The 24,148-nt window shown below is 39.5% G+C and overlaps 1 protein-coding gene across 3 annotated transcripts in view; it reads right to left on the bottom strand.

The window, feature by feature from the left end:
• SH3RF2 (SH3 domain containing ring finger 2) overlaps positions 1-24,148 on the bottom strand; it is a 120,239-nt gene that overhangs the window by 40,533 nt on the left and 55,558 nt on the right. For all 3 annotated transcript variants that reach the window (XM_077137314.1, XM_077137312.1, XM_077137313.1), the window contains 3 exons: positions 21,929-22,198; positions 18,643-18,738; positions 11,793-12,116 (listed from right to left, as the gene is read on the bottom strand). In XM_077137314.1, the coding sequence (XP_076993429.1) occupies positions 11,793-12,116; positions 18,643-18,738; positions 21,929-22,198 (690 nt within the window). The remainder of the gene's footprint in view (positions 1-11,792; positions 12,117-18,642; positions 18,739-21,928; positions 22,199-24,148) is intronic.

Below are 24,148 nucleotides of genomic sequence, written 5' to 3'. Positions count from 1 at the left end.
GATTAGCTCAGCTGGCAGCAGCCAGTGGAAAAAGGAGCAGCATTCAGTGACGGCAAACACGCCAGGCAGGAAGGTAGTGAAAAATGAGTCCTGTCTTTGAATGAGAGGAATGTCCAAGAACAAACAGGAGAGAGAGCAGAGAGGGAGGGAGAAAGGGGGGAGCTAGGGAAGGAAGGAGGCAGTGAGGGAGGGAGGGAGAGAGAGAGAGAGGATTATCATGGCTGAAGGTATGAGATATGGACTCCCCAGTATATGCTGATGGTCTATGAAGTGCAGGTGTATTTGGTGAAATAATTTAGGTAAAGCTCACAGTGCAGCATCATATATATATATATATAGTCTGCTCGCAGAAAATGGTTGTCAGTCTTTATAGAAGAATTGCAGCTTGAAAATAAATGCAGACAGAATTAAAATGTTATCATTTTGCAACTCCAAATGCAATAATATTCATGAATGGCTCCTCAGACCATTAGGTGAAAGGCAGATGGGGAAGTTTATAATGGGGAGACCAGGATGAAAATACGAGTCTGAATTAATTTTAATTAAAAAAGATAGACAATCAGGCATCATGTGTGCCTCCTGATGTCATGCAATAAAAGATACTTAACTTTCAACAATGATGCCAAGACATTAAAATGAGAAATAATAGTCTTTTCAACAAATTGTGCTGGGACAACATGCAAAAGAATGAAGTTGGATGCCAACCTCACACCATATATAAAAATTTACTGAAGACAGACCAAAGACCTAAACGTACACTATGAAACTCTTAGAAGAAAACATAGGAGTAAATCTTTGTGACCTTGGGTTAGGCATGGTTTCTTAGATATGACACCAAAAGTACAAGCAACAAAGGAAAAATAGATAAATTAGACATTATTAAAATAAGCAAATTTTTGGTACTTCAGAGGATACCATCAAGAAAGTAAAGAACAATCCACAGATCAGGATAAAATTTTTGGGAAACACATATCTGATAAGAGACTTGTATCTAGAATATTTACAGAACTTTTATACCTTTGTAATAAGACAATACAATTAAAAAATGGACAAAAGATCTGAATAGACTGTTCTCTAAGGAAGATATACAAATGGCCAATAAGAACATGAAAAGATGTCGATATCATTAGCCAATAAGGGAAATGAGATCAAACCCACAATGAGACATCACTTGGTACTCACTTGAATGGTTATAATAATAATAAAACCAGATAATAACAAATGTAGGCGAGGATGTGGAGAAATAGAAGCACTCATACATTTCTGGTGGCAATGAAAAATGGTGCAGCCTCTTTGGAAAACAGTTTGGCAGTTTCTCAAATAATTAAACATAAAGTTTCCATATGATCCAGCAATTCCACTCTTAGGTATATAACCAAGAGAAATGAAAACATATGTCCACCTAAAAACTTGTAAATAAATTTTTATAGCAGCATTATTCATAATAGCCTCAAAGTGGAAACCACCCACTTTTTATTCAGTTTTCAACAATTGTCAGTCAACTGATGGGGGGATAAAAACATGGGAAGTATTCATACAATGGAATACTAATTAGTCATAAAAAGGAATGAAATACTGTTACATGCTACAACATGCATGAACCTTGAAGATGTTATGCTAAATGAAAGAAGCCAGCCACAAAGGATCACATATTATATGATTCCATTTATATGAACTGTCCAGAATAGGGAAATCTACAGAAATAGAAAGTAAATTAGAAGGGCCTAGAGCTGCTGGGGGCATAGGGATAAATGATTTGGGGGAGTAATGGCTAAGGAGTAGCCATTCCCTTCTTGGGGAATGAAAATGTTTTAAAACTGAGTGTGGATGTACAGTCTGTGAAGATAAAATACATTGAATTGCATACTTAAAAAAAAAAATTCCGAGTACTTAGCACTACCTATTAAGTATTTTCACCAAAAAATCAAGACTGAAACTGACCAAACCTTTGAATCTAACTATCAGTTTACCGAAAGTATAGGAGAGAAGGAACATATTAAACAACCTTGCAAAAATGCAACCAGCAATATCCAGAATGCAGAAAATTCAACAGGAAAAATGAATTATATCTTTAACGTAGACATAGCAAAGGAAAAAAGAACTCTGTAGACTAAACGACACTTAGGAGACATAGCAACCCAATACAAGGTGTGTACCTTATTTGGATACCATTTGAACAAATCAATTGTAAAAAACACTGATGAAGCAAGTATGTAAATTTGAACATATTTTATGTTTTAAAAAAAGCATTGTTTGCCATCCTGACCAAAAGGGGGAAAAGAAGTGTAACAAATAAGACATCACTGGCTGAGAGAGTTGGGAGGCTACACCGGAGGTCATTCATACATATGCTTCAGTTAAACATTGCTACCTACCATAACTTGTCAACCCCCAACCAAAACCATTCCTATCAATCCTAAAGAATATCTAGGGCATTATATAAGATTCTACAAAAGTTCCATGTCCTAGGGTAACTTTCCAGAAATGTACAACCTCCAGAGGGATTCCTGGACCAGATAAGTCCTGAAACCCAGAGGGCCCAGCCTCTCCAGAACATCAACTAGCTCCATTCCCCTACCCCATATTATTGATGGCCCCTTTCAACATGAAAAAGTTAGAAGGGGCATAACCAGATACCCCTAAAGAGTGGGAGAAAGATCAAAGGTGATGGTGGAGTTACAGAGAGAAGGTCAAGTTTAACAAATGAGGATGAGCGCTGAATCTTTATAATGATATTTCTTTTAGCCTCCAGTATTTTAGAGCAGCTAGAAGTAAAAACCTAAAATTGTGAAATTCTAACCCGTACCAAATTCTGAAATGTGTTCTACAACTAATTGTTGCGATGTACTTTGAAATTTATTGCTTTTTCGTATATACGTTATTTTTCACAAAAAAGAAAAAAAAGAGAAGGAGGAGTATAACAGAGAAGATGGGATTTAATAAATGAGTATGACTGCTGAATCATTATATTGATATTTTGTTTGGTCTCCAAAGTCTTGAAGTAGCTAGAAGAAAAAATGAAAAAATCGTGGAACTGTAACCCATACCAAACTGTAAAATTTATTCTATAACTACCTGTTAAAATGTACTTGGAAATGTATTGCTTTTTTTTGTATATATGTTGTATTTCACAATAAATAAATCATTTTTAAAAAGCATTGTTCACTTTTTAGGTGTGATAATGGCATCACGGTTATGTCAAAAATATTTTTTGAGAGATACCTACTGAAATGTTTATGGGTGAAATGGTATGATGACTGGGCTATGCTTTAAAATAACCCAACTGAGGTTGATGAGTGGGAATATATCTGAAATAAGATTGGCCTATGAGCAAATAATTGCTGTGACTGGGTGGTGGGTACTTGAGGGTTCACTAAACTATTCTTTCAACTTTTATACATGTTTGTAATTTTTTGTTATAAGATGTTCAAAAAGTGTTCAGGATAGTGATTGAAGAGCAACACAGCAAATGTACTACTAAGAAATTTTAATGGCTAAAATTTTGCAAGATGATGAAGAAAGTATAGCCTAGGACTTTAATCCACTTTACATCTTTTGATTTTTCCAGTAACCTTGTACAGTGAGGGTTACTTCTAGTTTTTGAAGGGAAACTGAAGCTCAAGAGTGGCTATGGACTCATCCAAAAACCCACCATCAGAGTGGGCAAGAGATGTCTGGTCCATGGCTGGAGTGGTTTCTTCTGAACAGCACTGCTTCTTAGATGGCTCATGAGTCCTTTCCCCAGGGGACACTCTGGCCAAGGCCCTCCTTGTCCAAGCCTGTGTCCCTGACTGCTTTCAGATTCCAGCAGGTGAACCCCCTGCTAAGGCGTTACTGGCAATTTATGTGAACAGTTTAAGGGGCTGTCTCCCCCGTGAATACACACCTGAAATTTTAACAAACAAATTTCAAGCACCTATGAGGCCCCAGAGAAGGCATTTGTGGCAGATCACAATGACGTGGAACAGAAGAGTCTGTGTGGACAGGCATCCATTTAATGGGGCCTCCCGCGTTTCTACCCACAACTCTTTAGGACTGCTCCGGTCAGTATAAGGGGGCTCTGACAACATTTATGAGTATGGATTTGTTAAGTGGAAATTGTAAAGATGAAAGAAACTTATTTGGGGAGATATAAATATATCAGTAGAGGGTTAATTTATCTCTGTAAATTACCTCAAGGAGAATTAGGTAAGAATCTTAAACATAAATTGGGCACTGAGAGGTAGTCTAATGGAAAAATACAAATCTTCATACTAAGTGAAAATGATCTTCATGAAAGGGAGCCCTGGGCCCCAGAGAGCTTAGTGGGGAAACCCTAGGAAGGGTGGGGGACAAAGGGACATCCTGAGAGAGGAGCTGGACTGATAGTTCAAGCGCCTGAAGATTAATTTAGTCAGAATATTCCAAATATGATGTAAAAAGCAGAGCCGGCTTTCTAGAGCTCAGAATTCTCCAACGTTCCGGAGAGCTCATCTTCCCAGGAGCACAGGAAGGAAGCCTGGACTTGTCATGACCATCCGGGACGGGGTGGAGGGGGAGAGGCAGGGAAGCTCAGTCCCTACACTGGCCTAAGCGACTTGCCTTTTTCCTCTGCCTCTTATCTCTTTTGTTTTCTGGGTAATCAGAAGACAGGAAAGGGATTTGCGGTTATTTACATAAATCAGAGGCCTCTGTCTTTGTTTCTGATTCTTGCTGTAAAATATATTATTGGACATCTGCACTGTGGCTTTTGAAAGTTAACAGCAACATAAATGAACAAAACACCATCTCTACCCTTAAGAAGATTTCAACCCAGTGAGCGTGGTGATAAGATATAAACGTGGTATTTATAGTACAAAGAAGAATGTGTTGTAACACAAGTGCAAACAATTTGCTATGAACACAGGGGGAGATCCTAATTCTGCAAGGGAGGGTTGGCAAGAGCCTCTTGAAGAAATGGTATTCATACAGGGCCTGGGTGTATGGATTTGACTGCAACAGATGAATGCACCAAACATAAATTCCAGGAAAAACAGCATTTATTTTTTCAAACATTTGTTCGTTGCTTAGAATAGTGCAGGACTGTGTTGGGCACGAGGGCAGAAAGCAAAGAGGTGGCCTTTGTATATATGTATGTTGATCATGAAGGCTGAGTATTACTGTGACTGGTGTGTGCATGTGTGCATGTGTGTGTTTAGAACTCGAGGTGCTGGAAGGTTCACTAGGGCCAGAGAATAGAGGGGAGTCTCAGAGGCCATATTAAGAACTCACTTAGGGGAAAGAGCATAGGTCTGCCCTCAAATCCTGGCTCTGCTTCTTACTGTGAGACCTTGGGCAAATTACCTAATCTTTCTGTCCTTAAGTTTTCCTGTTGTACAATGGGCATACCAATGCCTATTCTGAAGAGTTGTAAGGATAGCGCTAACATCTGAAAAGCATCTACCACAGTGCCTAGCTTTTATTTTAGTAGCTACTCAATAAGCAGCAGGCATTCCCACTCCCGAAGGCTGTAGGGAACAACTGGTAATTTGCGGGAGAAAAGTGACAATAGATCTGTGCTTTCTATGGATTGCTATGGAGGCCACAAGTAGAATGGATGGGGAGGGATGAGGTGCAGAGATGGAGCTTGGGTTCTGGGACATCAGTGAGGAGACTGAAATTAGAATGTAGGCAAGAGAGGAAGACAAGAATTAAGGTGGTGGGAAGGGATGGACAGAAGCAGTATTTGGGTGGCAAAATGAACTTACTGATGAAGTGGAACCCTGGAATGTAGATTAGTCTCCAGTTGTATGGCAGTTCCACTCACCTGGAACTGGAGGAGGGACAGAGTGAAGGAGCAGGAGAGGAAGGTTTGGTGGGTGATGGAGGGAAGAGGAGGAAAAAAGGCCGAGTTTCCCATGGGGTATATTGAAGGAACAGAACCTTTTAGGAATACTATTGTTACAGAAAATAAAAATACCACTTTGTTCTATATGGGAGACAGGGAGCAAACTTCCAGAACCAAGTCAACTTTAGAATCACTGGGCTAGGCCTTGTAATTGTGAGACTTTCCCTTAAGTGGTATTGCTGAAGGACTTCTTTTTAACTCACGTGCCATGCAATTGACTTTCTCCTTCTAAGGCATCACTTCTCAGCATGGACCGACATCTGATCTCCAGGAATCTCCCAAAGGTCTGTGGCATTGGCTTCAACGCACCTACTTAACCTCCTCCACTGCAGTTTCACACAGAACCTAATAAACCTCTTCAGGTCTAATCCTGCATGGGGTTAAGTACTGTCGTTTTTACTCCAAACTAGCAACTCATCTTGGAGCCCATTTCTTGATGCTCTATTCAGATATGCCAGGGATTGTCTCACCAGCGGGAAATCACAATGAGAATGGGGGAAAAATTCTTTATTCCAGCTTTTATTTTCCTTATTTAAGACTTGAAGGACAATCCAAGATTAGTCTTCTCTATGGAAGGAACACAAGGCTATTTAATTGGGGTGATTACAGAGCTATTCTCACACAAAACTGACTCCTAGCTCTCTCCCAAATCCCATATCCCCTCCACTTAGTTGGTAAAGCCTGGACGTCCTTTAAAGACACTCTTTCCTGAAAGAATTTTTCCTGGGCTTTTTACTACATGGTTACAGAAAGAATTTAATATTCAAATAGTCCTCTCCCAGAGAACACAGGACTGAAATGAACAAATTGTCCTCTTCTCTTCTTCCTTAGCACTTCATACAGGTTATATATTATACTAGATCTGTGTTTTCTACACTTCATTGTAGCCCCATCCTCAGTTTTTGCCATTATCCTCATATTGCACCTTTTACAAATTATTGTCCTTTAAATTAAAAACATCTTTAAAATGTAATAAGTACTTACATTTTTTTGTTCATTTCTGTGAACAAAAAACTGGCATCACTTGATATATTTGGAAAGTGTCCACAACAAAAACATAAAGCATTACTTATTTCAGAGATAGGCACTTTCCCAAAGCTCTGTGCCCAATACTGTGTTCTCTCATCCTTACAAGGATGATTAGCAAGGGTTAGAGAGGCATCTTACAGACAGACTAGGACCAAACCAAGACCTTCATGATATTATCAAGGGGCTTGGGGAAAACCGGAAAGGGAATAACTTTCTCAGTTTACAGTTCAGTGTTATTAAGTTTTAATTCTCTCCACCACTTAAGTCAGCACGGGTGCCACCGGGGACCTTGTCCTACGTTCGGAAGCTCTCACTCTACTATAGTGAGCCATTTCTTTTTTTGTATGCCTGTTAGACTGTGAGTTCCTCAAAGACAAGAGTTTATTCCTGGTACTTTCAATACCATACACAACGCTTGGAGACAGTTGGTAGTTCATAAAGAAATAAAATGATAGTAAATGAAAGCCTCTTTCAAGTGCAAAAGCCTTAGGGCAAGTTCTTTACTGAGAAGCAGGTGGAGAAGAGAATGCCAGAAGGTCTTGGATTCTAAAGGAAATCAGGCGAAGACACACAAAAAAAGGGAGGCTGCAGATATCCATGACAACCTACCTTGACATAACAATATTGGCTGAGGTGATCTCTGTTGGTAGCATGGCACGGTGCCAAGAGCTTGTCTACTAGAATCAGATAGTTCTAGGGTCATTCCAGACTCTCACTGTTTACCAATTACATGAACTTAGCTTGAGCTGCCTCATTATAAAATGGTGATAATACCTTCCCTACAAAAGCTCTTTCCATATGTGAAGGACGAATGGAAGGGCTCAGGAGACTGAGCAAAAAAAATGCTTTGCAATTAGAGGACATCATCTTATCTATCATCTATCTATCTTCACCACTATCTATTTATCTATCTCATAAACATTTCAATAAGTAGTTGAAATTATTACCATTCTTGGTAATAAATGTTACCATTCTTGATGTTTTATTAGTTGAATTCCAAATACTCATTATGGTTACTAGACTGGTGCAGCACTCAATGGAGGTTTACTGGTCGAATGACTTAGATTGATCTGTGAAACTATTCCTCTCCAAGTCTTCCTGTTCCAATACATGACATTGGAAAATATACAAAAGCCCAATATATGACATTGGAACATATACAAAAGCCCTGATTCCTTTCTTTCCTTCATTACTTCCTACCAGCCAATTTGCTAGCAATTTCTATTGACTCTATTTCTGAACCATAACTGAGCCTCTGCCACCTTGTAGTCTAAGTCACCAATATTGCCTCCAAACTGGTCTTTTTGCTTCCTCTCTTCCCTCACTATAATTCTCCATATAGTGGTCAGAACGGTCTTTTGTAAGGAAATCATTTTATGCCATCTTTCTCTTTACACCCCTCTAATGGTTCTAACTGCATTTACAATAAAATTCAAACTTCTTTCCCTGGTCTAAAAGGTGCTGCCCACTTTTCCAAACCCATCCCTTGCTGCTCTGCTCCTCACTCACTGCGCTTTAGCCCCTCTGACTTAATCTTTCTTGAATGAACTCATTTCTGCCACTGGGCCTTTGCATATGCTGTTTCTGCTGTCTAGAATGATCTTTTCCAAGATCTTTCTATGATAACTCCTTCTTGTCTTTCAGGACTCAGCCTAAAGTCACCTCTGCAGTGAGATTTTCCCTGACCATTCCATCTAGGACAGCTTCCCAGGCTCTTTTCATCCTAACTCTTATAAATAACTGATTATGTTCTTTGGTTTTTTTTTACATTTTTGATTACTGACTGTTTCTTCCCCTCTAGTCTACAAGGTAAAGGAGAACTGAGTTTTGCCTATCTTATTCTTCACAATTTCTCAACACCTAGTACACACCTGACAGACAGTAAGTTCTCAAGTATTTGTTAAAATACTGACCATTTTCCAATGTTAGTTTCCCTAAAGAAGAGGCATCCTAGAATCTGCACTCTGTGGCTTATGTGTTGAATGAATCAATTACCCCATTGTTAGTTACTGAATACAGGGCTTAGGCACTGTCCTGGATGCTGGAGTGGAGAAGGTAGGGGGAGCTCTATCAGCTAGACCCGACAAAGCTCTTAAGAACGTTAGAGAAAAAAGAAACAGGAGAACTTGTCATTTGCTCAATTTTCCTCTGATCTTTAGACATCACTTTGTAGGCAGAGCATTTTAAGAATATATTTTGACAACACCTGGTGAATGTAGAAACAGTTATAATCCATAGCTAGTGGAATAGAGAAAACCTAGCTATCAACACTGTGCGTGGTTTCTTGGGAATAGGAAATGTGGATTCTATACTTCAGAATTCTCACCATTTGTGAAAATTTGGAAGGAATACTATTTGTTTTGAATCTTGTTGGGATTTTCCACTCTGTTCCAGTCTCTCTGTAAATGAGGTAAATGACCACGAAGAGGAATTAAAAAGGCACACGGGAAGCGATTCTTGGCTAAATCTTTTGAGACACCAGTTTACAGCTGAGTGCGCTTGTCTTATTTCTATTGGGCATGGGCTGGACTTTATATATCTTTGTTTCTACATAAAGATGGTTTCAGAAAAATTCTGTTACTCCTTGGTTTAATTTTGAATTACCAGACCCCCACTTGAGTGTGTGTGGTGTGTGTGTGTATGTGTTTGTGGCAGAGGGGGGACTTGGAGTACAAAATGTGTATGTATTTGTAAAAAAGCTTTGGAATGCATGTGCAGGAAGGAAATTTTAGTTTTTTTCATGCAAGGAGAGTGTGTATGGAGGGAGGAAGTGCATTTGTGTATATAAGTGTGTGTATGTAAGTGCTTGTGTGTGTGTAGTGCAGGTAGTGCGCTGAATTATGAGCAGCCAGCCTCTTAGAGAGCCGGACAGTGGTATAAGATATAAAGTGTGCAGGGAATGATTGTTTTCCTTCTAGACCAGCACACAGGTGTTTGAGAAGCCCTTGACTTTCTCCTCTTCTTTGTCTTGTTAAAAAGGGATTAGAGTCCAATTAAGCCATTTAATCCCAAGGTAGAGATTCATGTTTAAAAACAAGATTTACAGCTTCTTAAAAAAATACATCATTACGAGTTGAGGTCTGTCCTTTCAAGTTGCCACTTGCATGGTTCCAAAGCATGTTTTCAGCCAAATACGCAACATGTATGTCTTCTTAATTCCTTTGCCTCATACCTCCACTCCTTCCTCTTTTAAAGTGCCCTTCAACCTAAATAGCAACATGCTGTTAGAAGCACTTCAGTTTCTGGATTGACACCCCTCAACCTTCAGTTGGCAACTCAGTGACCAGGTTAATGGTAGGAAGTTTAGAGCTAACACTTACTGGGTGCTTAGTATATGCTAGGCACCATGCTAAGCACTTTACATGCATTATCTTATTACATTTTTCTTATGAAAACATCCAGGGTCAGCTTCATGGGTGTGTGACCTGTGCAGCTGCACAAGGCCATGTGCTTAGAAGGGGCTCAGACCTGGTTCAATGCTCTGATGTTGCCATCTTGAAATTCTTAACAATTTTTGAAAGATTATTTTCTGCATTTTCATTTTACATTGCCTCAAAAATTGCATAACTAGTCTTGAAAACACCCAACAGCCATCTTCTTCCTTTCCATGAATGCCTAACACATTGTCAAGGACGGTAGCTGTTTAGTGAATTCCAAATTGTGGTGTCAAAATCTTCCCTGGTTGACTCCCAGGGATGAGTCTGGCCTTGGCACCATGGATCGACAATGCCATCCTGATCACAAGGGAGAAAAGAAGTGTAACAAATAAGGTATCGGTGGCTGAGAGAGTTCAAATAGATTTGAGAGGCTACTCTGGAGGTCACTCTTATACAAGCTTCAGTTAAAACACTACTACCTACTATAACTTGCCAAGCCCCAACAAAAACCATTCCAGTCAACCCTAAAGAACACCTAGGGTATTACATAAGATTCTACAAAGGTTCATGCACTAGGGTAACTTTCCAGAAACCTATAACCTCTAGATGGGTCCCTGGAACAGATAAGTCCTGAATCCTACAGGACCCAGCCTCTCCAAAACATCAGCTAGTTTCATCTCCCTACCCCTTATTGTTGACAGCCCCTTCCAACATGAAAAAGTTAAAATGGACATAACCTAAATACCCCTAAAGAGTGGGAGAAAGATCAAAGGTGATGGTGGAGTTATACAGAAAAGGTAGCATTTAACAAACAAGTATGAGTGTTGAATCATTATACTGATATTTCTTTTAGTCTCCAGTATCTTAGAGCAGTTAGAAGTAAAAACCTAAAATTTTGGAATTGTAACCCATCAAACTCTGAAATCTGTTCTACAACTAATTGTTAAGTTATGCTTTGAAATTTATTGCTATGTATGTTATTTTTCTATTTCTAAGAAAAAAATATTTCTTCTAGTCTCCAGTGTTTTGGAATAGCTAGAAGGAAAAATCTGATATAGTGGAATGGTGACCCACAACAAACTCTGAAATCTGTTCTATATCTACTTCGTTGAAGTGTACTTTGAAAATCATTGCTTTCTCTTTCTTTTGTTTATATATATGTTAATTTAACAATAAAAAACTGCTTTTTGTAAAAAAAAAACCTTCCCTGGAAAATAGATGCCATGATGAGGGGCCATCTCCCAGGGTCAGGAATCATGCCACAGACCTTAACTGGGAAGAGGAGAGTATCTGTGGGAATTTTCCCAGGTTGCTTAATCCACTAAGCCTCAGTTTCCCTGTCTGTAAAATGAGGATAATAATAATAATAATACCTTGTAATAATGAAATGAGACCATGAGCTCTGACATATACTACACAGGCTGCTTAGCAGTTACTAAACATCAAATATTGCTTGTGACATAGTGCAGGTCACCTGCCCAAATTCCAAGATGCCCTCATCCCCGGGGTTTGTTGCCTACCTGCCCCACGGAGCCAGGAGCAGTGTCTGCCTTCTCCATGTGCTGGGTGATCACAGAGGGGTTGCTGGAGCTAATAAGCACGGGGGTGCTGATATCCACCATATGGCGCCCTGAGGGGGAATGGACCATCCTGTTGAGGGTGTTCAAGGCTGTTGTGATAGAGAACTGCCCGGGCCCCTTCCTCCTGGACCCAGGGCCTCTACGGAGGGTAGGCGAGTTGGTTGCTTTACTTCTGGAGGAAGAAGACCCCAGGGACAAACTCTTCGTGCAGGATAGCTGATAGCCTTTATTCTTCTCTAGCAGATGTCTTGCAGTGAGGTTTGGCTGAAAGACAAAAGGTCACACCAGTAGTCAGTCTTCCTGTTCTAATGAAGGGAGCTAAGTCTTACTCTGAAACTAGTTCAGATGCTACCTCCTCAATCATCCACTCCTTGGTTGGCATAATAACAGCTTCAATCTTTTATCAATCTGCCCCAGGCACTTTGCTGTATCAACACATTCTCCCAGACTCTCCTGCAAGGTAGGTACTACTATTAATCTGTTTTACTGAGGTTCAAAAGGGTTAAAATCAGCTGTGAAACTCTTTCTGGGTCAGGAGCACTCTTCCCTTACCTACCTCTCCCCACCACATCTCCAGCCCTTTCACCGAGTGGGCTCCTTCCACTCCTCCTATAGGCATCCCCCAGTCCTCCAAACTGGGCCCTCTGTGCTTTGCGTCATTGGATATTTTCACTCCAGGGTGTAATCATTTACTTGCCTTTCCACCACTGGACTATTAGCACCCTGTGGGTAGGGACTTTGCAAACGTTATTCTCTGCTCTATTCCAGAGCGCGTGCTTAGCTAGTGTCTGTGGAATCATGAGTGAAGGAAGTTGCTCAAGTTCATGCATTTAATAAGTGGTTGAGCCAGAATATGAATCTATTCTGGGTCCTAATGTTTATCCTAAGACCATCTGTTACTTTCTTCCTTTAAAGACGTTCAATGCATTACCTTTCTCCCTTGTTTTATATCTCTCGGAGGTGTGCTAGCAATTTGACCAAAAAACAAACAAAGCCCTGTTTTGTAGTTTGCCCATTTCTGTGGTATACTGATGGTTTAACAACTGGCTGGAAAATTCCTGAACACGCAGTAACCAGCTCTTGGGATCCAGCCCCAAGCAGCTGCAGCACTCTGTTGCACGACTGCGAATGTGTTTGTCTTCCCTGCCATGTCAGTAAATTCCTACAACAAAGATCTTTTGAGTAACTGATCCACCCAGATCCCTTGTGAGTTCATTTCCTTCAGAAACCTGGATTATGCTGATAGGACAGAGGTTTGTGTGAATAAAACACCCCAGGACAATGGTTTAAGTTTCCATTATTGTAATAGCCATGAGTTGCCCTCGAAAACCACATCTCACTCTAATTTAGAGATTCAATTGTAGAGGTAAAGGGGAAGTTTGCCAGTCCTCTTTTTTTTTTTTTTTTTTTTTTACTTTTTACATGGGCAGGCACCGGGAATCGAACCCAGGTCCTCTGGCATGGCAGGCGAGAACTCTGCCTGCTGAGCCACCGTGGCCGCCCTTAAGAACTTCTTAATGACAGTGTGAACATGATTAAAATAGCTGAGCTAGAAAATTTTAAGGAGGATGTGGTTCCTTCTGCCAAAAGCTTATATTATTGTGGAATAATTGTCAAGTTGGGGAGAGGGCATTATCTCCACCTTAAAAATAAGAAAGCCAAGGCCCAGAGGGAGTGGCTGATAAATGGCAGAACCAGCAGGCAAATAACTACACCAGGAGGAAAATATCAGATAGTAATAGGTGCTCTGATGTGACAGAGAGTAACTGGGGGAACGAGCTACTTCAGATTGGGGGAGGGGAATCAAGGAAGATCCACTGAGAAGGTGACATGTAAGTCAGGAATAAAGACCCAGCTGTGTGAAGGCAGGGATAAGAACATGCCAGGCAGAGGGATCATAAGGCAGCAGAAAGGTGGTTAAGAGAGAAGGAGCTTGGCCTGTTTGAGAAAAAGAAGAAACAGAGATAAGGCCGGAATGGAGCAGGTAAGGAAGAGATGGGAAAGGAAGAGGACACAGGGAAAGGCTGGGCCAGACCACAAAGGGTCTGGGAGCCTTCAACTTTATTCTGCATGTAATGAGAAGCTTTTGGCAAGATTTAGAATGACGTGATCTGATTTACGCTTTTAAAAGCGAAACCCTGCCCGTGTTCACTATGTGCCTTTCCATTTGAGAGAGAGAAACCCTGAACTTCATCGGCCTTCTTGAATCAAGATATCTTTCCTTGGATGTCTTAGATTGGACACTTCTATAGACTTGCTTTAATTGGAACATTTTCATGGTCTTAGAACTGTAAATGTGTAACTTATTAAATTCTTCTTTCTAAAAGCCAAAAGAAGAGAAAGTTTATTCTACGGTTTTGCAGCTTCTTAAAAGTGAAACACAGACTTCAGCATGTGACCCAGCAATCCTAGCCCTAGGTAAGGAGAAAAGAAAGCTCATGCTTACTCAAAACTCTGTATGCAAATGTTTATAGCAACTCTATTTATAATTACTAACTACTGGAAATGACCCCAATGTCTTTCAACTGATGCATGAATAAATTCTGTTACATCTATGCAGTGAATACTATCCAGCGACAAGAAGGAATGAGCTACAGATACATGTCACAACATGGATAAATATCAAATGCTTTATGGTAAGCAAAAGAAGCCAGACTCAAAGACTACCCACTTCATTTATACTCAAAGGGCTACTCTATTTATATGATACTCTAGAAAAGACACATGTATAGGAGCAGAATATAGATCAGGGTTGTCAAGCGCTGGGAAATGGGGAAGGAGGTGACTATAAAGCGCAGGCTGAAGGACTTTTGGGAGAGTACTGGAATTAATGTATAGCGTGATTGTGGTGGTGGTTATAACTACATACATTTATCAAAACTCATAAGACTGGCCACGAAAAAAGTAAATTTAACTGCATAAACAGTTAAAAATAAATCAATAAAAAGTCCATTCCGGCTGTTTCAATCATGCTGGAACACAAGTAAAGAGACCAAGTAGGAGGCTATTGGAATTGTCCAGGCAAGCTCTCACTGCAGCCTGGATTAGGGACAATGTCTTATATTCGCCAGAGCATTTATCACTCCATTGTTTACCAAGGAAGTGGACGAGTTTTTTATGGTCATTCACATCTACAATGAAATAATTTTTTTTTCAGCCTATACTTAACTGTCCTACCTGAGGTGAATACCACCATTACCTTTTCCATTGCAGGCATTGACAAAGGGCCATCCTGACTTTGCATCTACCCCGTTCTCTGTCAATGTGATTAATAGTTCTGTTGGGGATGGGCTGAAACCCACAAGGTGAAACAATATCTTTGAGGTTCACTGCACTGAGCAAGAGTCATATAATCCAGGCAGGCTCCATGGAGAAGTCCTGACAAGAATGGGTGTAAGCTCAGCGTTTGCTTTACCACGCTTTTTATCCAGGTGCAATTCAATAAATCAAATGATACATTAAAAAGAAAAATCCTGGGCAGGCCACAGTGGCTCAGCAGGCAGAGTTCTTGCCTGCCATGCCGGAGACCCGGGTTCGATTCCCAGTACCTGCCCACGCAAAAAAAAAAAAAAAGAAAAATCCTGTTTATGACAAAATAACACGTCACTCTCATAAGAAAACTTTCTTTCCTTCCAATTGTTTTGCATGGTATGGGTAGTTCAAAGCTTATTTAAAGAGTTCTCAGCAAGTGCTAGCTTTAATGAAATGACTGGAGTCACAATTAAAGTACTGATTTAAAAAGCTCAATTAAGATTTCAAGTAATTTTGAAAACCAGGTCGCAGATTGGAGCAACCACTTGATTATCTTTTTCCCTTCCTATTAATTAGAACAAACGCAGCAATGGCTAGTTTGATGATAATCTTGAGAGTTCTTGTAATCATTAATTTTAGAGGTGAATTGGTGGGGAGAGTATCCAAATGAATAATCATTAAATATAGAAGTTTCGGAAAACAGAATTTCAGAAATGATAATGAAATCGGTGGTGTCTTCTTTCCCAAGCTATGAAGAAGCTTCATGAAATAAGGCAGATCATGCAAGTTTAATCTGCAAAAATTCGTTAAGCAGCTCCTATGTGTTCAATAGGTACTAGTTGTAACCTATCTCTACCTATCTATGACGGAGAGTTAGCCATCATACCATCATCTCTCAATCACCATAACTGTTCCTCTGAGCAAAGGTTCCTTGGCCCATAAAATGGCTCCACCCCCGACCCAGACACTCAAGACAGAAAGCTGTGCACACTCCTTGGCTAATTCCTCTCCCATATTCCTGTCAATCCCAAATCATATGAACTCTACCTACTGAAATGATTCTCCTTGGATCTATCCACTTGTTTCCACTCTACTGGTCCAAGCCACAGTCGTCTCCTGACTGAGCCATGTGGTAACCTCCTAGCTGGTCTTTTCAAACAATTTTCTTTGTTTTCCCCTTCTTCTCTCTCCTCAGAGCAGTCTCAAGAAACCCAAATGAATCACTGGCTGATTTAAAACCTTTCGATAGCTTCTCCTGACCTTTCGATAAGGTCTAAACTTCTTACAGTAAGGCAAAAACAATGTTCACTAAATATTCCATGTGCTCCCTCTACTTCTCAGCTGACTGGAAGCCAGGCATGGCTATATGACTGGTTCAGTCATGGGCTGTGAGTGGGAAAGACAAATGTCACTTCTGAACTGGGGCAATTGATTGCTGATATACATCCCACTTTCCCTGCCATGAAAAGCGAAATGTCCAATTGTTGCAGAGAGTGCAGCTATAAAATGACACATCTGTATTAGTCTGGGTTCCTAAAGGACGATGTGAGCAGAGCCTCTCAAAAACTCTGTGCTGAACATGTAATGGGGATGAGAAACAGCTTTTTCTGTGTTAGGCCACTGTGACTTTGGGGTTGTTTGTTACTACAGCATAGCCTAGTCCATCCTGACTAATACAGAAGATATCCAAGGCCCTCTGTGGACTCTCTCTCATCTACTTTCCACATGTCCTCAAACTGTAGGACTTTTGCACATTCTGTCTCCTGTCCCTAAACACTCTTCCTTCCATGCTTACCTAGCTAACTCATAACCATCTGTGAGATCTTAGTTTAAATGGTCATTGCTGACCCCCTAACCCAGGTTAGGGTGAACATGATAACTCCCTAATATACTCTGTCCACTCTTTGCATCACTTGTAACAGTCATAATTACTTGGTTGTTGTCTCACTTAACAGTCCCTCAGAGGAGGGCCCACATCTGTCATAGGCTGACACAGCAGGCACTCATGGAAAATTAGTTGAATGATTGAATATATGTTTAGGGCAGGGTCATAGTAAAAGGTTGTTTCTCAAAAAATTTTCCTGGTTAGTCTGACTCCCTCTAAAATACTTTTTCTTTCATGTATGTGTTAAACTAATTTTTTAATGAAGTACATGTTCTGCATTAGGCTAGTCTGTAAAGTGCAAGCAGCATATAAATCAGATGTTCAGAGAGGAAAAAGGTTACTGCGTATATAACTAGTTGCTGAAATTTTATGAAGAAAGTGGGTCTCTAACTGAGCCTTGTAGAATGAATGAAGTTTGAAGTAAAGGGAATTAGAAATTAGGGAGGGTTTACCTAGTAGGGACCCAGCAAGAGAAAACGCTCTATGTTAGGAATGCAAATATCGCTTAGTAGAGATGGGAAGACCAACCTCTCTAGACTTCCTCCATCCCTCCCTTTCATCTTTCAGTCCTTCCATGCTGACTGATTAGAGGGAGAATAGAAATCTTGAAAGCTGGACAGTGCTCTGGCTATGCTATTCACTTCAGAACCTGCCTTGGCTTTCATGAACAGAATTGGTTCCTTCTCCCCAATTATGCCTCTGCTCTACCTACATGCCTTTTACTCTTTTCATAGCTCTCCACTGCTCATTTTAATCCTTTATGCTTGGTAAGTATCTAGGAAATGCCATTAAATGATGAAGGCTCTCTTTTAAATTTTTATGACTTGTTCCAAGCTAGGGTGAGGCTCGTGGCTAGCGAGGTTTGAGGCCACAGGTTAAATTATTATCCCAGAGAAGCAGGCAGCTAGTCTAGCAGTTGTTCTTTCTTTTATTTTCAAAGGCACCTTTTCTTTTTTAAAGAGATGTAATTTATCAAAATGAAAATCATCTAAACAACATCTAGCAATCACTACTGTTAATATTTCAATGCATATCCTTCTAGTCCTTTATGCACATATACCCATGCCCAAATATATTCATAAAACCAGATCCACATAGTCCAACTTTTTAACTTAACAATAAATCATAAACTCTCCATAATATAAAAAACTCCACGATATTAAATATTATTCTTCAACATTATTTTAGGTGGGTATATATAGTCTTCCATCAGCATAACTTTTAAAACCAAATTCTTATTATTGGATATTTAGGCTATTTCTGGCTTTACAATACATACAGTGCTACAGTGAACACTTTTGTACAAATCTTTGTACATTTGTCTAAATATTTCCTTACAATAAACACTCTTGAAATTTCTTAATCAAAGGAGATGTACATTTTTAAGGTTCTTGATATGAAATTATTGACGTTTGACTCTTAGAGATTGTGCCAATTTACACTCCTATCATCAGAACGAAAAAGGCCCATTTCTCTTAACTTTTGCTAAAACTAAGTAGTATCTTTAAAAATTTTTTTGATCTTTCCTTTAGAATCTTTAGTTGGGTCTGAAATAAGCTTCATATGAGATAGGAATTGTTCTCAGCCATCACTGTGGCATGTGCATGTTTCTGAATAAGCTTTAGTCAAGAGATGGACTTGAGGTTCACATACCTCTACGAACAAGAGAGGGAAGATGCCCACTTTATCTCCTAACTTGCCTTCTGCCCAGTTCTCATCCACTCGGCTGATCACAGTGATGATATCATCCTGAAAGAGAGAGAGTTTCATGGTTAGTGTTTCCTCTCGGTTTCCTGATGGAGAAGATGTTCAATGGAGGTCAGCTTGGCATCTCAGATGGTGGAAAGAGCCAGGAATCTAGTTCTTCCATGATGTATTTACTGTATCTTCCCGCTAAAAAGACCTTTCTCTGGAAAGAACAGCATTTGGATCTCCGCACCCTCAAGGGGAAGTAGAAATAATTTTGAAGATCAATGGAATCTAATGGGAAAATTTCGATATGTTTTTCTTTTCCAATCACTAACAGAATCAGAGCTTTTCATTTGAGTTCATTTGATGAGAAAAATCCAACTGGCAGCCACAAGGAGATAGACTTCAGCTTAGCAAAAGGAAGAATGATTTTAAGAACCTATTCAATTTTTTATGTATCAAACAGCAAAGTGGATTTTAATCAAATTTTTCTCTGCACAAAAGGTTATATGCAGATTGTAGAAACACTTGGAAACACAAATAAGCAAAGCAAAGACAAAACTTATACGACAATATGCATAAAGCCACTGTTAGCAACTTGGAACATTTCTTCTCAGATTCTTCTCTATGAAGAGAAAACATACATACATATAAACACACTTATTTTTAAGAAAATTTTTCAAAACATAAACATATGCATACGATAAACTGCGTGAACTTTATATGTATAGCTTGACAAATTTTCATATTTGAATTCGTCCAAGATCCCACCACCCAGATCAAGAGACAGAACATTTCCAGCACCCTAGAAGGTTCCTTTGTACCTATCCCTTCACCTAGCAAGAGGGAATCGCTGTTCTAACGTCTAGCACTATAAATTCATTTTGTCTATTTTTTGTACTTCATACAAATGAAATCACTCAGGATGCACTTATTTTTTCACTTAACACCATATCAAGAACACTCTCCTACATCCATACACGTTCATCAGTCTACACCTGCTACACACTGAGGCTTAGCATAAATGTAACTTTCTCATAGAGGTCGCCTTGACTTTGAGTCATGCCCTTGGGTAATTTCAATTACTCCAAATCCTAATTCATTATTGTATTAAACCTTTTCATAGTTTCATCGTATTTATTATTATTTATAATTACACATTTACAGGTTAATATTTCTTTATTGTCTGTCTGACCTACCAAACCATAAACTCCATGTACACAGGGGCCGCGTCTGTTTTGTCCATCTCTGTATCCCCTGCACTGAACATCGGGGCTTGCTCTTAGTAGTTACGTAATAAATGTTTAGTGAATACATGCATGCCTATATGAACAAATAGGCATTTGTTCATTTATGAATGTATGGTAACTAAGATAGGAAACAACTTGAGTTTAATTTGGACACACAGAGTTTAGGAAGACCGTGAGATTTCCAAGTGAATTCTCAGCCTTCGATGGCAGTCTCCACTGGCTTCTGTGTCACACCTTCCCATTTATGTATCTGTCTCTTCCACAAGACTGCCGAGTCTGTGAAAGTGGGGACAATGACTCATCACTTTATCCCATAATGGCTTGGCACATGTATGAGCTCAATGAATAAGTGAGTATAAGGAGTCAATACCCTTGTATGCAAACTTTCAGAGAGGGACAGAGAAGCAGACAATGTCTTCCTTTGGCTGTTGTCCTAGAGCTCAGTGTCTAAGGCATGGTACAAGAAGATACTCACTAAGCATTTGTAGAATTGAACTGATCTTCTTCCAACAGATGTCTAAGTATAAACCTTGCATTTTGGACCATAGACTGACCTTCCTTTTGGATTCTCACACTGAGGTGCCAAGACAATAAGGACGATCATTGCTTCAAAATGTGGAGGACAGTGAGGTTATCTGCTTTGAAGGGAATCTAAAGTAAATCTCATTTCTGGTAATGGTGAAAAATGTAAAACATTTTACAAAACAAACGACCTTTCCTGAGCCATTGTGGCAGTGCACTTCTTTTACTTATATTTGACCTACTATCAAAGGAAGCAAAGAATGGAAATGACCCCAACTTTGTTTTCTATGAGATAATTTGAATGTTTAAGGAATAATAAATCCAGAGATTTAAAGTAGTCCAGACTTTGGTAGAAGTGTCACATGCTTGAAAATATTGAAGAATCATTCACCAATAAAAAGCATTCAGTGAGAAATCTATTGGAAAAGCGTCTTTTTTTTTTAAAGAGGGGAGAATCTTAGGGTAATTAATGAGTTTAGAAAATATATCTTTTAAGAGGTTATGTGTGCATAAATATATAATTACAGTGTGTATCTGGGGTATTTTGAATGCTATGTTTAGAGCAAAATAAATGCTGTGAATTAGTGGAATTAGGTGACCATATCTTGTTCAGCAAGAAGATACTTTGAGATGCAGGTATAATAAATAGCAAAGAGTATAAATCTGTACAGCAAGCTGTGTTTATAATTTTCTGTCTATATATCTGCTTCTCCCACTAATCTGCCATGATGGGAGGGAATGTGTCTCAGTCGTGCTATATCTCAAGCCCCTGCAAAGAACAGGTGTTCAAAAGTGATTGTAGAATGAATGAATGAATGAAGGTGCAAATACGTGTTTACAATTGCATAGAAAAGGCTTAAAGATTTACATTAAACTCTTTTTAGTAGGTGTATCAGTTGGGGTTCTCCAGAGAGACAGAATCAATAGGAGACATACATACACACACACACATATAATAGGAGATAAATCATATGCATATATAATTTATTTTAAGGAATCAGCTCACATGATTGTGGGGGAAGGGCAGTGGTGAGTGAAATTTGTAGGGCAGTCTAGCAGGTGGGAAACTCAGGTAGGAATTTATGCTGCAATCTTGAGACAGAATTTCTTTTTTTCCAGGAAATCTCAGTTTTTGCTCTTAAGACCTTCATCTAATTGAGGATGAAGACCCATCACATTTAGAGGATAAATTTATTTGCTGAAAGTCAACTGATTATAAATATGAGCCGCATCTACAAAATATCTTCCAGGCACATCAAGAGAGTGTTTGATTAAATAACTGAGTCCTATGGCTAAGCCAAGTTGGCACATAAAATTAACTCATCCCAGTAGGTATCTGTAGAGACTTCACTTCCAGGTAATTTGTATATACAAGCCATACATAAATTAAAAAAATCAACTAATATTAAACAAACACCCCCCAGTTCTGCCATAGTCTCTGTGACCCTGGTGATCTCAGGGGCTGCCCAGAACTGTACCTTGAGAAAGGTCAGGCAGTCCTGGTTCTCACTCTTTCCCTTGTCTCGTAGGTCGAAGTTGTAGAGGGCTCGGCAGAGCGGGGGTGGCTGGGGCAGCTCCTTGATGACTTCCACGGAGCTGGCTGGGAAAATCCCACTGACTCCATTGATCTCCCCCTGGTACCAGTTCTCGTCGAGCTGTCTCCGCAGGAGGATGACATCTCCCTTATTAAACCTCAGGTCACCAGGATTCTGCCCTCGGTAATTGCATAAGGCTTTGGCTCGAGGCACCTGTAGTGGCAGACACCAATAACATATGTACAGAGTTTAGAGGCTTGAGGGGCAGCAGGCCTAATGTTAATAACTAATTACTGAGCACTTCCGGTGTTGGGTAGGTGCTGTATGTGGACCGTGTCATTTGACTCATGCAGCCCTTACAGGCAGATGCTCTTATTACCCCCGTTTATCAAGATAGGGTAACTGAGGCTCAGAGTGATTACAAAGCTCACCTGATGTGACACAGCTGGAAAACCACAGATATGGGATCTGAACTCAGGCTACCTGACTCTAAGGCCTTGTTATTTTATTTCCTTCCCTTTTCATTTTTGTTAAATCAATCAGTGGCTCTTGGTATAATCACATAATTATGCATTCACCATCACAGTTAATATGAAAGCATTCTCATTGTTTCCAAAGAAAAATATCTCATGCTCCTTATATCCCCAATTATTGACATTTAGCTTTGGTATAGTACCTTTGTTACCATTAATACAAGAATATTACAATGTTATTGTTAACTATAAACCTTAGTTTATATTAAATTGTATTTTGTTTCCATGCACCACCCTATTATTAGCATCTTGTAATAGTGAAGTACCTTTGTGCTGGTTTCCTAATGTTTATACAATTAACTACCATCATTGCCCACTCTAGGTTTTGCTAAGTTAAGCAGTGCCAGCTCTTATCCTCTAGCCATCCTTCTGGTGACACACACAACTCTAGCAAGGCTTTGTCCTTAATTACAACACAGAGAACAAGGTTTCGGAACTTGAGCGAATCAATAACTCCTTCTGGGTCCAGAACCTGATTTTGAATTCTGGCTCCACTTCTTCCCACGTGTGTGACCATGGTCACACAATTTTAAATCTTTTTTTTAAACCATAATTCCATCATGTATAAAACGGGGTGATAGCAATATCTACCTCATTAGGGTAGTTGCTAAGAATAAACCATATTCTTAATGCATTTAGCATACTGCCTAGCACATAGTATGTGCTCAATAAATGAAAACACTTATCACCATCATCTATAACAGAGGGCTAATGATATCAGTTCTATTACTTCTCAGTATTGAGGGGGAAAAAACTGAGGTGAAAACCCCCTAAAAAACAGAAAGTGCTATAAAAAAGCAGCACAACATAACCTGTCTTCACCCTTCTATAGAAAGTGCAAGCATTATGAGTGTTTGGATCATAAGGAAGCTCAGTTGAGATAAAAAATGAATTAGACAGAAATCAATCATTAGTTTAAACAAAACCAGTTCAAGGATCATCATCTGTCAAATCAGCTGTCTAAATAATTATTTCACTCAATTTTTTTTTTCCTGATTGAGTGAGACGGAAATGGTCTCACTTCGGCACTGCTTGAAGTCAGCTTGGCAAACTGAAAGTTCTACCAACTTAGATAATAGAAAGGCCTTGGGTGTCACCTGAGACTGCATTTTATTTTGTGCTTTTCTCAGCAATGGGGTGAAGAAATTCCCTCTCACAGTGGCAGTTTTGCTATTCATAATAGGGTGCAAGAAGGCATTTGAAAAGAAATCTCAAGCAACTTAGGAGTACAGACAGTATTTGAATATCACCCTGCTGGTGGGATGGTGGAGTGCTGCTTCTCTGCTCGTCCCTGGACACCACAGACAGAGAACCCAGGGGCTGAGACAGCCACAAGCACACAGCTCATCTCCAGGAAACCAATGGACACGTGAGCAAAGATGTGTGTAGTAAGAGGCTTATCACAGTGTCATGGGTATAAAGAGGGAATTGGTTGAATGAATTATGATACACTCATACAATGGAAAAACCTACAGTCATTAAAATTAATGATGTTGATCCATATTTAATAGCACTGAGAGTTATTCATAACATACTGCTAAGTGTAATAAAAGGGGTTAAGGACAGTTACATAGATGATGTTTCATTGTAAAGTCTAATGTATAGTTTTACCTGGGAAAAATGTTAGATG

Source organism: Tamandua tetradactyla, chromosome 20 (assembly GCF_023851605.1).
Source record: "Tamandua tetradactyla isolate mTamTet1 chromosome 20, mTamTet1.pri, whole genome shotgun sequence".
Lineage (NCBI taxonomy): Eukaryota > Metazoa > Chordata > Mammalia > Pilosa > Myrmecophagidae > Tamandua > Tamandua tetradactyla.
Note: the sequence above shows the minus strand (reverse complement) of the source record. Positions and strands in the feature narration are given on the sequence as shown.